At 38.5% G+C, this 12,942-nt stretch overlaps 1 protein-coding gene across 2 annotated transcripts in view; it reads right to left on the reverse strand.

The window, feature by feature from the left end:
* Window positions 1-2,378: 2,378 nt before the first annotated feature.
* The window catches only part of B3GALT1 (beta-1,3-galactosyltransferase 1), a 210,967-nt gene continuing 200,403 nt past the window's right edge, over window positions 2,379-12,942 (reverse strand). For both annotated transcript variants that reach the window (XM_055813076.1, XM_055813078.1), the window contains 2 exons: window positions 7,763-7,801; window positions 2,379-7,196 (listed from right to left, as the gene is read on the reverse strand). In XM_055813076.1, coding sequence (XP_055669051.1) covers window positions 5,990-6,970 — 981 coding nt within the window. In that variant the 5' untranslated portion in view covers window positions 6,971-7,196; window positions 7,763-7,801 and the 3' untranslated portion in view covers window positions 2,379-5,989. The remainder of the gene's footprint in view (window positions 7,197-7,762; window positions 7,802-12,942) is intronic.

A 12,942-nucleotide genomic window follows, 5' to 3' on the forward strand; every position in this document is an offset into this window, starting at 1 on the left:
AGAACGTTTCAAAACGTTTTATCCATTTCTGCTCTTGCTACACTTTGGCACAGCTTTTCTTTTAAGTTGTTCCTATAAATGTCTTATGCTAAGCAAGAATCAATGTGTGATGTGAGCATGATGCACTTAGAGTTCAACAGTTGGTGTATCAAGGTGGATGAGTCCAGGCACTGGTTGTGGCTTATTTCACTTATGTGGCCGCTATCTTTATTGCCAAAAGTGAATGGATATCGTGCTAAATAATTTTGTACTCTGGGCCTGCTAGCACTTTGCTAATGATACTGTAGGGAGCTCTCTACTTCCCTCTTGCTTTTGTTGCTGTCCTATGGTGTCTGAGAGGTCTGCTTTGTTTTTGAGGAAAGAGGTCATGCTAGAATATAGGCCAGAGAAAGGAACTCCTAAAGGAAAAAGGGACATAGGGTTTGGAATTATTCTTGATAGTTTTGACTTATCTGCAGATATGGTAGGTGTTAACCTGCACACCTCAAGTTCAGGATATTTGCTTCCCCTAAATAAAAGTTGTGTGCATTACAAAACCATTGCACATAATTCTGCACAGCTTGATATGTAACACTGCCTTTGCAGAATAAATGCTCAAGGATAAATCTTGCATGACGAATAAATCACCTTTCAGTCTCCTTAGCTCTTTCAGGTGAGGCAGAAGGATAATGTAGAGTCAGCTAACTCGCAGACCGAGCAGAAAAATGGATCTTTTTTCCTACGTTAGGCATGTCATCAGAGGAGATACTTGAGACAATTCTATTACAGGTGCAGCTGAATCAATAAGGCATATTCATTTTTTTCCCAGATGACTCGTCTTCTATTCATAAATTCCTATTTTTAACAAGAGAAAAGTAAGCAGATATTACGCAGTACAATGTTTCATGTCATATGGATCTCCTTTTCTGGCATGTTGCTGCTTAAATAGGGCAGCTTCAGCAGTTTTAAGAAAGTTTTTTTACTACTGTTTTCACTTAGGGCAGTGCAAATTTCTTTGAAAATCTATGACAATCAATTAAGTAAATGAGAAAATAGAATGCTTGTAATTAAGATAATCAAGCTACATGAAATCCATCCTACTAGTGCTAATATCTCTATATCTCCAAGCTGTGTGTTAATTAAACACGATGTAAGTGTTGCAATTAGACTTGGGCTGCTATGGTGAAAATGAGAGACAAATGGAAATGTTTGGAGGGGTTTTTACTGTATGTGAAACTCTTAGTTGTTTTAAAGCATCTTGTTACGATTTGTAAGGTTACTGCATTGCTGCAGACACTCCCGGGATGCCTGAGGACTCTGTCGCAGGCTTCAGCTGCTTCTGAAACAGGTGACCCAAAGAAAATACACTTTGGTTGCAAAAGCTACGTATCTTCTCAGGAGCGCGTGTTATTTTCCTCTCAATTTCATGAATGAACTTGCATTACTGAGCTCTGAAACCAGTGGTCAAAGAGGTTAGGTATTTCATTCTACATAGGAAATGGCAAAGGGGAGAATGGAAAGAGGGGAATTATGCTGACTAGTTCTTACAATAGAAGGGACTCTGTCCTGCTTTTTTGTCCTTCCGTGTTTTTATTTTGATGTGAAGACCCTAAGGTTGCCCAGGCCTTCCTACCAGACAAACAGCATCTTGATATTGGGAGGCAAACACTACATGAGACTAACTGGATAATCTGGGTGTGTCCAGACTGTGCTGCTTCATTTATTTCCTGATGCTTTCAGGGGGCCTGGGGAAGAAAAAGTAGCCTTTTCTGTCAGGGTCAGTGTGTGGCTCTAATGGGCCAGGGGAGGTCCCCTTCCCTCTGTATGAGCACCGTCCTGGCGGTCACACAGCAGCTTCAATGTGAGTTTACTGTGGTTTTATGAGATGTGGGTTTTGCGACATCCGTGCTTTCTCTTTTTCTACTGTGTGTACCTTTTGATGGCCACAAACATAAGCATTAAGGTACCATGGAGGCAGCGGAAGGATCGTGTTGCAGGGCCAAAAAAGTCAAACCGATTTGCCACCTTAGAACTGCCAGACTTTGGTCTCGTTAGCTGGGGGTACCAAAGCAGCTGAATAGGGCAAAGCAGACGATGAACCCACCTGCTAGTTTGCCAGATACTGCCATGGCTCTTTTAAGTCTTTGGTGTCACATCAGCTAGAACACTTGATCAGTGTGGACACCAGCAGCTTGATGAAGTTGTTGCACAAATAATGAATAAAAGTAGTTTTTTGTTTTTTCCAATTATTTTTTTAAATCTGCTTTTTCAGCTCAATATTCTTCTTTATAACAAAAAGCCTATTCACTGGTATTGTGTTTTCAGATAATACCATTTACATTTCTAGAAAGAAGTGAAGAAGAAAACTTACAGGACACTTTCAATTTTTGACTTGATTTTGTTCTTAATTTTTTTATTATTTGACATAGATACAAAAAAATAGTATCTTGATTAGCAGCTTTGCCGGCAATCCCACAAAACTGTAAATAATACTTTAATCTAAAAGAATGCACTCCTACAGACACTATAGATAAAACAATATATACAATTTAGACAAATAAATACATAAGTACAGCCAGTCATATATAATGATACACCTAAATTTCGGTTACTGTTGACAAGCTTTTCTAGTTAATTACACTCTTCATTTACAAATTGCCATCTACATTATAAAGACCAAAAAAAGAAGTCTCAATAAAGAATTGAAATTGAAACTTAATATTAGGAAAGATGGAAAATGAACCTTGAGACTTCTGTTTAAATACTCTCACAGTTTTAGAAAAAAAATGCTTTTGTGAGAAACACCTCCTAAAGAGAGTTGTTTCCCGCCTAGCTTCTTTGCTGAATGTGCTTTGTTCACATTTTGGAATAAAAATGTGATTATAGTCACAGTTTTGAAGTGACTAGAAGCCAGCATGTTTTAACCAAGTTGTTGTTTGTCCCATGCCCAGTGAAGTAAAATGAACTTAAGTAACATAAGTATTTCTTTTGATTAAAGGAAGCCTAATGCGAACACTTGTTTGTTAGCAGTACCCCATGTGGCACAAATACTACTGAGTGGAAGGGACAGTAAGTTGTTCCTGTGAATAGATGTATTGCTCCCTTTCTAGCTCCAGGTTGCAATACTGCAATTTCTGAGCAGAGAGAAAGTAATAAATCTGTTGTGTAAGTGTAACAAGCTAGTGAAGTCTAGCATCAGAAAACTAATAGAAGTAGAAAATTAGGCTTTTGTTGTGTTCTTTTAAATTCACTTGACAATAAAAGAAAAAAAAATTGTTGTACATTCGAAAGTTAGGGCACACATGCTTAAGGCTCTTGAAACACTGGACAAATATAATGTCTAACTCAGCTCCATGCATAACAGAATACTACGTAGCAAGCAGACTCTACACATATATACAGCTGAATACAGAAGAAAATGCTTTAGAAATATGTACATCAGTTTCAAGATGAACATTTACATGTCTGTCAAAGATCTATCTATTTATAAAAGGTAGGAAATACATTTTTCAGATACTATTTTCAAGGTGTACCTTCCAATCATTAATGCAGTCTGCTTGTACTGGGAGAATTCAAGGTTACCATGCTACTCAAGCCCTGAGTATCTGGATTGGGAGCCCTGCTGCCCTCTTGGTTACTAGCCAAAGGCCACAGAAGCATCAGCAGAAGTAGTAAGGCCACCAAATCCATTCGGTTGTGGATTCAGAAACGCCAAATTACCACACAGTGCAGAGGGATAGCAGAAATGACTGCAGCCTGTGGGTTGAAATTATTACAGAGTGTGTTCCCGGTAGGATCGCACCCATGCTGTCTGATTTACCCAAGGGCTGAGGATGAATTCCACCCTTGTTTCCCTTCCTAAAAAAAGCATATTCTGGAGCTTGGGTAGGAAAGCTGACCTTCACCCAATCAGCGTGTGCATGTGTGTTATATTCATCAATGCAATTAGTTGGACCTTGTTTAGCTGGAGTTCTGAGTTTGACAGGAAGCAAAGGCAACTTTAACAAGGATTAGGCCAACAAGGAAAGGATAATTCTTAATTATGCTGCAAGAGTATAAAATCACTGATTTTCATTTTTGAAGGGTGCACAAGCTCCTGTTGATGAGCAGTAACTCCTGGGCTGTCTGTTGTGTAGCTTCACCTTTAGATCTGAAGTAGATTTGAGACAACTACTGCTTGTGGCTTGAAGGCCATGTATACTTTACCTTACTTAGTAGTTCCTTTCAAAACGGTAGTGCTGCATCTGTGAATAAGGCTAACAATTTGTCATGAAACTGCAGACCTTTTTGGGGTAGCATCTTCATTCCCCCGTTGCTGTTGTAAAGTGCTATGTACACCTATGGCAAAATCAAGTCAGCATTTTCCTTTAAATCCTTATTCAGTTAATTTCTGACAACTTTATAGACATCCTGAATAATGTACAGACTTAACAGTTTTTCATGTTACACGTAACACCAGCTGAAATGAATAAGACTTTTGTGTGTGCTGTGGACAGTGTGAGTAATCTACAGCTAATAATATATTTGGTGAGTCTTGTATCTTTGTAACTTGCCTATGAATTCTTCATTCCAAGTTATTTGCTGAGCAATGTGATATTTTAGCTCTTTGTTAGAAGGCGGTGCTGAATAGTGATGGCTTGAATTATTGAAGAATTTCCCAGGAAATAATTTTCATGACATTTCATAACATTCATATTCAAAACACATAAGCACATTATGAAACAAATAAAATATTGTGTATTTGATTTCTGTCGCGTGCTCTGGGGATCTCTTGAGCAGGAGCTCAGTGACTATTGACTCTGATGAGTAACTTGGGAGCTGCAGATTTGTAAACAAAGGCTTGGATTTGTTTTTCTTTAAAAGGTGATTCTTAAAAGCCCTCTATTTGCTGTGAAAGTTGCATGTAACTGTTATGTACTCTGTTGCCTAATGAACAGAAAATTGATTGCATTCTTTTATTGGACAAAATTCTACTTTTCTACACCATTACAAATTTAGTAAAATCTCATTCATATATGTATTGTAGCAAGAAGTAAAGCTTACCCTTAAAAAGCTGCTTTTGTGTTACTCTTTTTAGGTAAATAGTGCACTGACTGATGCTGAAGAAATATTCTGCTTATTAACACTTTTATCATTCAATATAATTATATTTTGCTATGCAAGACACTTAATGAAGAGTTCCACTGACACTCATGAGAAACATTGCACTTGCTTTGAAATTAAAAGATAGTCATACTTTTCTCATGTATTTTAAAGATAGATTTTCATACAACTCCCCTATCTTATTTCTCTTACAGATTTGACTTCATTTAAGAATTGTGTTAGATCTTTCAGGGGTTATTTTAGGCAGTGGAAAGAAATGTGGGGTATCTTCTAAAATAATTTAATGGTATACCATTTGGTGGATAAAAATATACTTCAGTGTGTGGGTTTGATTCTAAGGCCTATGAGACTTTGATGTTCTTACCTGTCTAAATTCTACTATTATACCATCAGTAAGTTGTTTGGGAATTGTACACGTTGTACTATAAAATATACATGTCAAGATAAGAGTATAAGGTCAGTGCAAATATATACTGCTCAATTTATTAACAAAGCTCTAAATAGAGGTGGTTGTAGGGTGTCAAAAAAGGAATAAACATGTGTTTGTAATTCTTCATTTCTTCGGGCCTGAGTCTTATCTCAGACTGGGGCATGAACTGTTAAGCAGCTCATAGTAGTTTATTACTGTCCTTTTACTTACAAATGCAGGAGCTGGTATGTTGATAAGAGGATAACACACAAAATCTGAGAGTTGAGTCTAGATCCTTTTGGTTGGTGTAATGTCCTTACGAAAAGACCTTGAAGTCTGTAAACCAGTAGTCAAAATGAGAATGAAAAATCAGTCATTAAAAAAATCCTCTCACAGTTGATATCCCACAGTTTAAACTGTAAATCAGCAGATCACTTTGTCAAAAAATAACCAGACTAAACCAAGATTTAAAAAAAGGTATTTACATTTGTAAAAATCTTAACATCTAAGATGTTTCTTGCTGGACATGTCATTCCAAATTCTGTGCATTTCTTCTGGTGTTATCTGGTGCACTGTGATCACCCTGCGGTACCTACACAAACTGTAAGCCATTTTCCAGTGGTTGAAGCCACTGTTTTGGAAGGGGTGAATGCCCAGCTTCCGAAGACAGAGTCCAACGTACACGTCTTCAAGATGAAGAAGTCTGGTATGAAGGGAGGTTTTGTAAATCAGTTCTGCTACATCAGCTGAAAAAATGTAGCCAGTGCCTGAACAGAAGGGTGGGTAATTGCTGTCAGGATACAAATCTCTCGGCATGTACCACTTACTGCGAACATCTCTTATTGGTCCTCCGTTTATAACATATCCAGTGAAGTACCTTCTCCTTGGCTTGGTGTTAGGTTTGAGCAGCTTATAAATAAGATTATCCATATTTACAAAAATATCACTGTCTGTCTTCATAACGTACTTTGCTTTTGAACAAAACGTTGCTACCCACCTCATCCCCATCAACGTTTTCAGAGTGAGGTTATGATAAGAGTCAATAAAATCCTCCACAATAATGTCGTGAAAAATTTGGCTTTCTTGCTCTACCATCTGATTTAACACAGGATCTGCATTTTTTCCGAGAAGAAATAACGTGGCGATTTTAATTCCTTTAAAGTTGTTTTCATCTCCCCATGTTTCTCGAATGGCTTGCCTTGCATCGAACTCTTTGTGAGTTGTGCTGATAAGAATGACCAAGAAAGGGACGCTCTTCTCACATTTGTTTGGTTCATTGATAAGAAAGTCAAAGGAATGTGGATTTATAGGTCGAGTTCTTATGTTGCCAAAGGAAACGTTTTTTCTGGCTATGGATATGCTACTAAGCTGTCTGTGGCCAGTGTAGGAAGAAGTAGGACGAGTTATACTTAAGTACCAAAGAGCGCTTGCCCAACAAACTACTGTCAAAAGGTATAAGCATGAGACCTTTGAAGCCATTGTTCCTCTAGCTCTTCTATTCCATGTGATGAATAAATAGCCTTCGTACCATGAATGCACCTATGTCCCAGAGAGGCAGCATATTATTGAGACTTGAAAGTTCGATATAGAAAAGTAATTCTGTAATCATTCATGGATCTCAAATAGGACCTATTAACCCTGATGATACTTAGCTTTTCTTCTTTTACTAGCAGCGGCTTCCATTTCTTGGAATTTTCTGTTATTTCTGAAAAATATGAAGACAAATTTTCCATTGCTAAAAGCCTAGGGCAAAAAACCCGAGCTCAAATATGACTGGCCATTAATGAGCTAAGTGTCTTAATGCATTTCTTGGATATCCTTTTTTTTTCTCATGAGGTACCACAATGTAAGATAGTCTACTAAAATATAGCAGTATAACTGAATGCTTTTATGATTGATAATTTCTCAAAGATGATAATATATTACAAAAGTTAAGAGTGGATAGCATGTTGACTATTTAGGTAATCTTAAAGGTCTATGACAATAATTTTCTGATTTCTAGCATTTTCTTGCTTCTTACCATTTTTTTTCTGGATAACCTCTTAAAATATGGCATGGAATATTTTAAAATTATTAAAAGAATGAAAAATAATATACTTTTATCTTAGGATTATTAACATCAGTGGCACCTATGCATATGAATACTTAGAGATCTCATTTGGTCTAAACTTTGTTAATGTCTGTCCTGCTAATGAGCATGCTTTGGTGGAAAATAGACAGAATGGAACTGATTGGAAAAGGTACAGGAGAGAGATACATATGGGGTCTTACCCATGTAAAGATCAGCGTCCGAGTAGACTCCATAAAAGTCTAGAAATAAATTAACACAGTTTGGTTATTCTTGTTGGCTTCCTTCTCCTCGCCCCCCAAAACAGTCTTTACTTTTAATGAGCAAACATCATTTGTATACCATGTAAAATAAATCACAATGGCAGCCTATTAACAGTGTCACTTCCCTGGCTGGCCTGCAGAGTACTTGCCTAGCTGGCCAGGGTTCCTGCGTTGGCAGCCCTTTGCTGCTGCACCAGTCCTGCCTCCAGCACCGGGGAGCTTTGAGGTTTCCCTGGATCCAGGGAATGTGACAGCCTTGAAGCTTCCTTTGTTCTTACACATTTCCTGGGAACCAGTTCTGTTTATCATCATTTCATGGAAACGAGACAAGCTGCATTAAGCCTGCCAGATAAGTGCTGACTCCTCCAAGGCGTACCAGAGTGCCTATAGGCTCCACATGCCTGGGTTTTACCATTGCATTACTTCAGAGCTAAAGGATAGTAGCAGCATGCAACAGATGAGCTTTACATGAGTCTTTGAGATATTTAATATTTACTTTGGATAGAACAAAGCATATATGGATTCAGAGAAAAAGACAGAAGCCCTGTCTTAGAAATGTTCTTTCTGTTTCCACACTGTTTTGACACATTGCTTGGATTACATCAAAATGCTTTTTGAGGAGCCCGTGCCTCCCCCGTGCTGGATATGTATGGTCCCTTTTTCCTTTCTCCAAAAGCAGACGAGAGTGTGGCCCTGTGGCAGGGTCTCCTGCCAGGTGATCTATTGCTTTAGGTTTGTGCAGACAGAGCCCCCCTTCATGCAGGTTATCAGAGTTAAAGGACTGTTACCCTCTCTCGCTGTTTCACACTGAAGTGAAAAAAAAACCACCAACAACAACCCAGCAGAAAAACAATCTGAACATTTGCTTAAATATGTACAGAGTATAACCTTTTTAGAGATTCTTATAGTTACCGCTGTCCTGCCAGTCTTCGTTACGTGCACTTTTATTTAATGAGAAGAACCTGCATACCCCTCTCCACTTCCACAAAATGGGATAATGTGAATTTGTGGCCTGTCTCACAGCTTCAGCAGTTTCAGTCAGTTTTGCCCTGTAACTGGGGCAATTTCATGAGGTAGAGGTTGACTGTGATCTCTTTCCCTCCTTGTCACAGGACTGGGGGTTTGCGATCTTTTCCCATCCAGCAGCAGCAATAAATGTTTGGGTGCAGTATATTTAAGTGAAGTCTGTAATTGCCCTGTAGGGCTGCAGAGCACAATGATCTTGGTGCACGCACGTATATCCTTGTAAATAAATACAGTTATGATAAATATATACGTGTCTGGAGAGGGGATCTGTCCTGCTGTAACAACCCACTGGGGTTACTGGGACACAGTTCTGAGACAGGCAAAACACATCCCTGATCTGGTAGGTTGGTTTTCTTTCTGGCTTCATTGTGAATCTCAGATAACTGCCCCCACTGGAAACTCCATCAGGGAAAAACAGCAAGCGTGAAATGCCATAATGTAAAGAAAACATGACAGTGTAATGTCTAGAAGACTATGTTAATAAAAAAATACAGCAGTCACGGATTGGCATTGTAGACTGAGAGCTATGTAGGTCAGAGTATTTAATGGACTCCAGCATTAAGGTGTCACAAATACCTCTAGTATTTTACATATAATGAATTATTTTAGGAAACTATATATTGCATTCTCTAAATGTGTATATTCTACAGCTTTTCTTTATTAAAGACAGGTGCATTTGTTACCATGAATACCATGCAGATTACTGAGGGAAAGGAGAATTCTAACGAGCGCTTCTGACAAACTACATAAAATAGCTTTTCAGTCCAGCGATGTCATGGCTGTGATGTCTGATCCTGTGTGCTCTGAAAGGATTAGAAGCAACAAAAGCCCTACACTATATTGAAAAAAGATTCCAAGCTATTGTAGGGAACTTTTTGCTCAGTTATGAAATCTACAGATAACTATCCAGGATGAATATTACTTATGTTGGCCCTTGGATATCTCTCTCTTGAAATAAGTTTATCTTTTGCTGTTGTGTGTTTAGGTTTGTTTGGTTTGTTGGGGTTTTCTGTTTGTTTGTTTTGTTTTTCTTAAAGAAAACAAGAGATTAGATTGTGTTCTTCAGCTTGGAGTGTTTTACACCATCCCAGTGGTAATTTTTGTGCAAACTGCAGGTGTAGGGGTTAAGAGTGAACTGGCTGTAGTTTTCCTGACAAGTGAAAATTTAGATTTACTTATTTTGGGAGAAGATCGAGAGGAAAAAGAATAAGAGAGCTCCCTGATTTCCTGTGATGGGTTCTGTTATTCCCACTCTGCTACAAGGTGAAAATGTGAAGATTAAAGTTCACATTCCTGCTTTACCTGAGGTTTGTGCTGTATGAGAGGAACGTATTCAGAAAAAAATAGCACAAACAAAATTGGCAAATAGTGCAAATACAAAGCAAAATTTTCTGAAGATTCTTGGCCTGCTATTTTGACTGAAATTATTGTCATGTTCAGGACTGCTCTCTCTTACTCTCTGTAGGATTGCAGAAGGGGCTAGATAAGTAGCTGTGTCATGTATGCCCTTTCTGGCCATAGGGCAAATGCTCCTACAAATTAATGCTGATAACATTGTTCCTGCACACTAATTCCAATAATGTTTAGCTTGTGCAAGCAAGAGAATACATAGTTTGATTAGGCAGGGAAACATGAACTAAGCAGTGAAATATGTATTTTGTGATGATTAAGCAGTGAAGAATTTCAGAGATTGAGGAGTTCTGTTATTAAGTATGATGCTGATTCATCAAGGACCTAAACAAACTCAGGCTTTCCTAGAGTTACTCCTATGTTAGAGCTATCTTGCAAATTTATTCACAGTATCAAAGCCTGTGACAGCAAACCTTTTCCTTGTCATATGTTGTGACCTGAGTCTGACCTCTGCAGCCATCCAATACGCAGAATATCAAGGATGTGAATTACAAGAAATGAAATCAGAGTGTAAAATTAATGTGCTTAAATTAAAGAGTTAAAACTTTTGTGTTAATTACTCACTTGGAAAAGAGAAGCAATAAAGTATGTGAATTAAGGTTACTATTTTCATCTAAATAACAACTGAAAGCACTTCAATGCCTACATGTTATTGTGATTCCTGTAGCAGTTTCCCAGAAGTTCTTCAGAACATTTTTAACCTAGTAAATAGTACATATATCAAAAGCTGCCTTAAATATTAAATTGTATAGCAAAATCATTAACATACTGTATTTCTAACCCTGATACTGGATTCAGTACATTATCACTTTAAGTTTTTTCAGTTTGTTTTTGGTTGCCTTTTTTTTTAAGTTTTGCCATGATGTTCTTGAATTTATTGTTGAAATATGAAGACCCTCTAACAGCAGGGCTGTCACAGGGAGAGCAGAAAGCTTTTATCAGCTTTGGATTTTGTCTGTTGGGATAGGATATGTCACATCTGGGGACACTGGCAAAGGGAAGTGTGGCCTTTGTTCTGTGGGGTGAAAGAAAGCTTTTTAGCAGGGGAGCAGCAATGTTAAGCTCTTGGGATCCTTGTTTTTAAAAATGTTTTAATTCAATCTGTCCTTTTCCCCAACCTGGCTATCATACTGTAAGTAATCAGAGGCGGAAGCTTTGCTAGGGTTGATGATTGTAAAAAGCAAATATTTAGCATTGTGTTTCCATTTTGTGACTCAAAGTTGTGCACTTAATTGTGCTGTTCACAGCTTATGCTGTGTGAGCCAGAGAAGCCACCCAGTTAAAGCACAGAAAGTAGTACTGTGTAACTTCTGTAAGTAATTGACCTGATGGAGACTGTGAGTATTCGCAGCAAACCTTTTACGAGCTGACTGCACATCAAGAATAATCCTCCGGATAATGAACCCATTTGAGAATCTTGCTAACTGCTCATGGGCAATTTTCAGGCAGATGTCAAATGAGTTCAGCAAACATTACTTGCCACCTGCAATATTTTGCCAATATTTTGGAATGCTGCTGTCTCTGCTGAGAGACTGTTGATCTTTTTCTTCCAAGAAAGCCCATCTTATGTAAGTGCAGTTGCGTCAATGTAACTAGATCACAGCGGACGCACATGATGGAAACCACAGCTGGGGAAGCCTGGCATGCTGCCATGGTTGTAATCCATACTGTGTCGCTATCTACTGCTGAGGCATAACGTGGGTGCTGAGTGGAGGCAGTCAGGATGCTGAGCCCCAGGGGTGACCCCAGGTGAGAAGTCAAGGGAGGCTGCAGCTGCTCATCCTGACACCCAGAAGCTTGTTAGGCAAAGCACGACTGAGTCAATACTGTGCGTCTCTGCCAAAACATACCTATTCCTTTCCCTGAAAAAAAAAGAGGGAATGCAGCTGCTAAATTATTTGGTAAACATAGCAAATTCTTCTCATTTTCCCTGAAGAGATATTTGTAAGAGTTTTCTGTGATCATGGCTTTCATCTGTGTAGACACCAAGACCCTGAAATGTCTTCACCACTTATAAAGTCCTTAAATTACCTAAGAAAAAGTCTGTGATTATTACTGACTCTTGTTGAGAAGATAATTATCCTGAACATTAAGAACACATCTACAAAGAAATCTGGGGATGCTGTTAAGTTCTTGGTTGTATGTTTTCATAGTAATTTCTTGAGGAAATTCTGGACAGATGGCATAGGTGGTTTAACAGGAGATTGCAAGCTCTGCTCTAGCGACTTCATTTGAAGGTTTCTTAAATATTCCAAATGCTTTTGCTGTGCCTGGGTGTAATGGTCCTGAAACCAAATCAGTGCTGTAAAGGAAGACCTTCCTCTCTAGAATATTGTGGAAAGGGACTGTAATGGATGGAGGAGCCAGAGTCTCAGGCTGAGGGGCAGAAAGTACGAGCATTCATTTCAGGTCGATGTTTTTTAGAAAAATCAGTTCCTCTACTTTGGGAGCGCCCAGCTGTCATATGTTAAAAGAGGCTGGCTTCCCTTCTCTTCCTTCAACAGCAAGGAGGACAAATACTTTCTGAAAATCAGGCTATTTTTTAAGACACACTGTTTGTACATAGAGAATCATTCCTTGTTCACAGAAATACCAATGATAGGCTTTATCCTAGGCAGCAACTGAATGGGAAAGCAAGTGTTTGCACAAGTGATTCTTTCACACTAACCGTTCTCTTTTCATGA

The sequence above is a fragment of the Falco peregrinus genome, chromosome 8, assembly GCF_023634155.1.
Source record: "Falco peregrinus isolate bFalPer1 chromosome 8, bFalPer1.pri, whole genome shotgun sequence".
NCBI classification, from domain to species: Eukaryota; Metazoa; Chordata; class Aves; order Falconiformes; family Falconidae; genus Falco; species Falco peregrinus.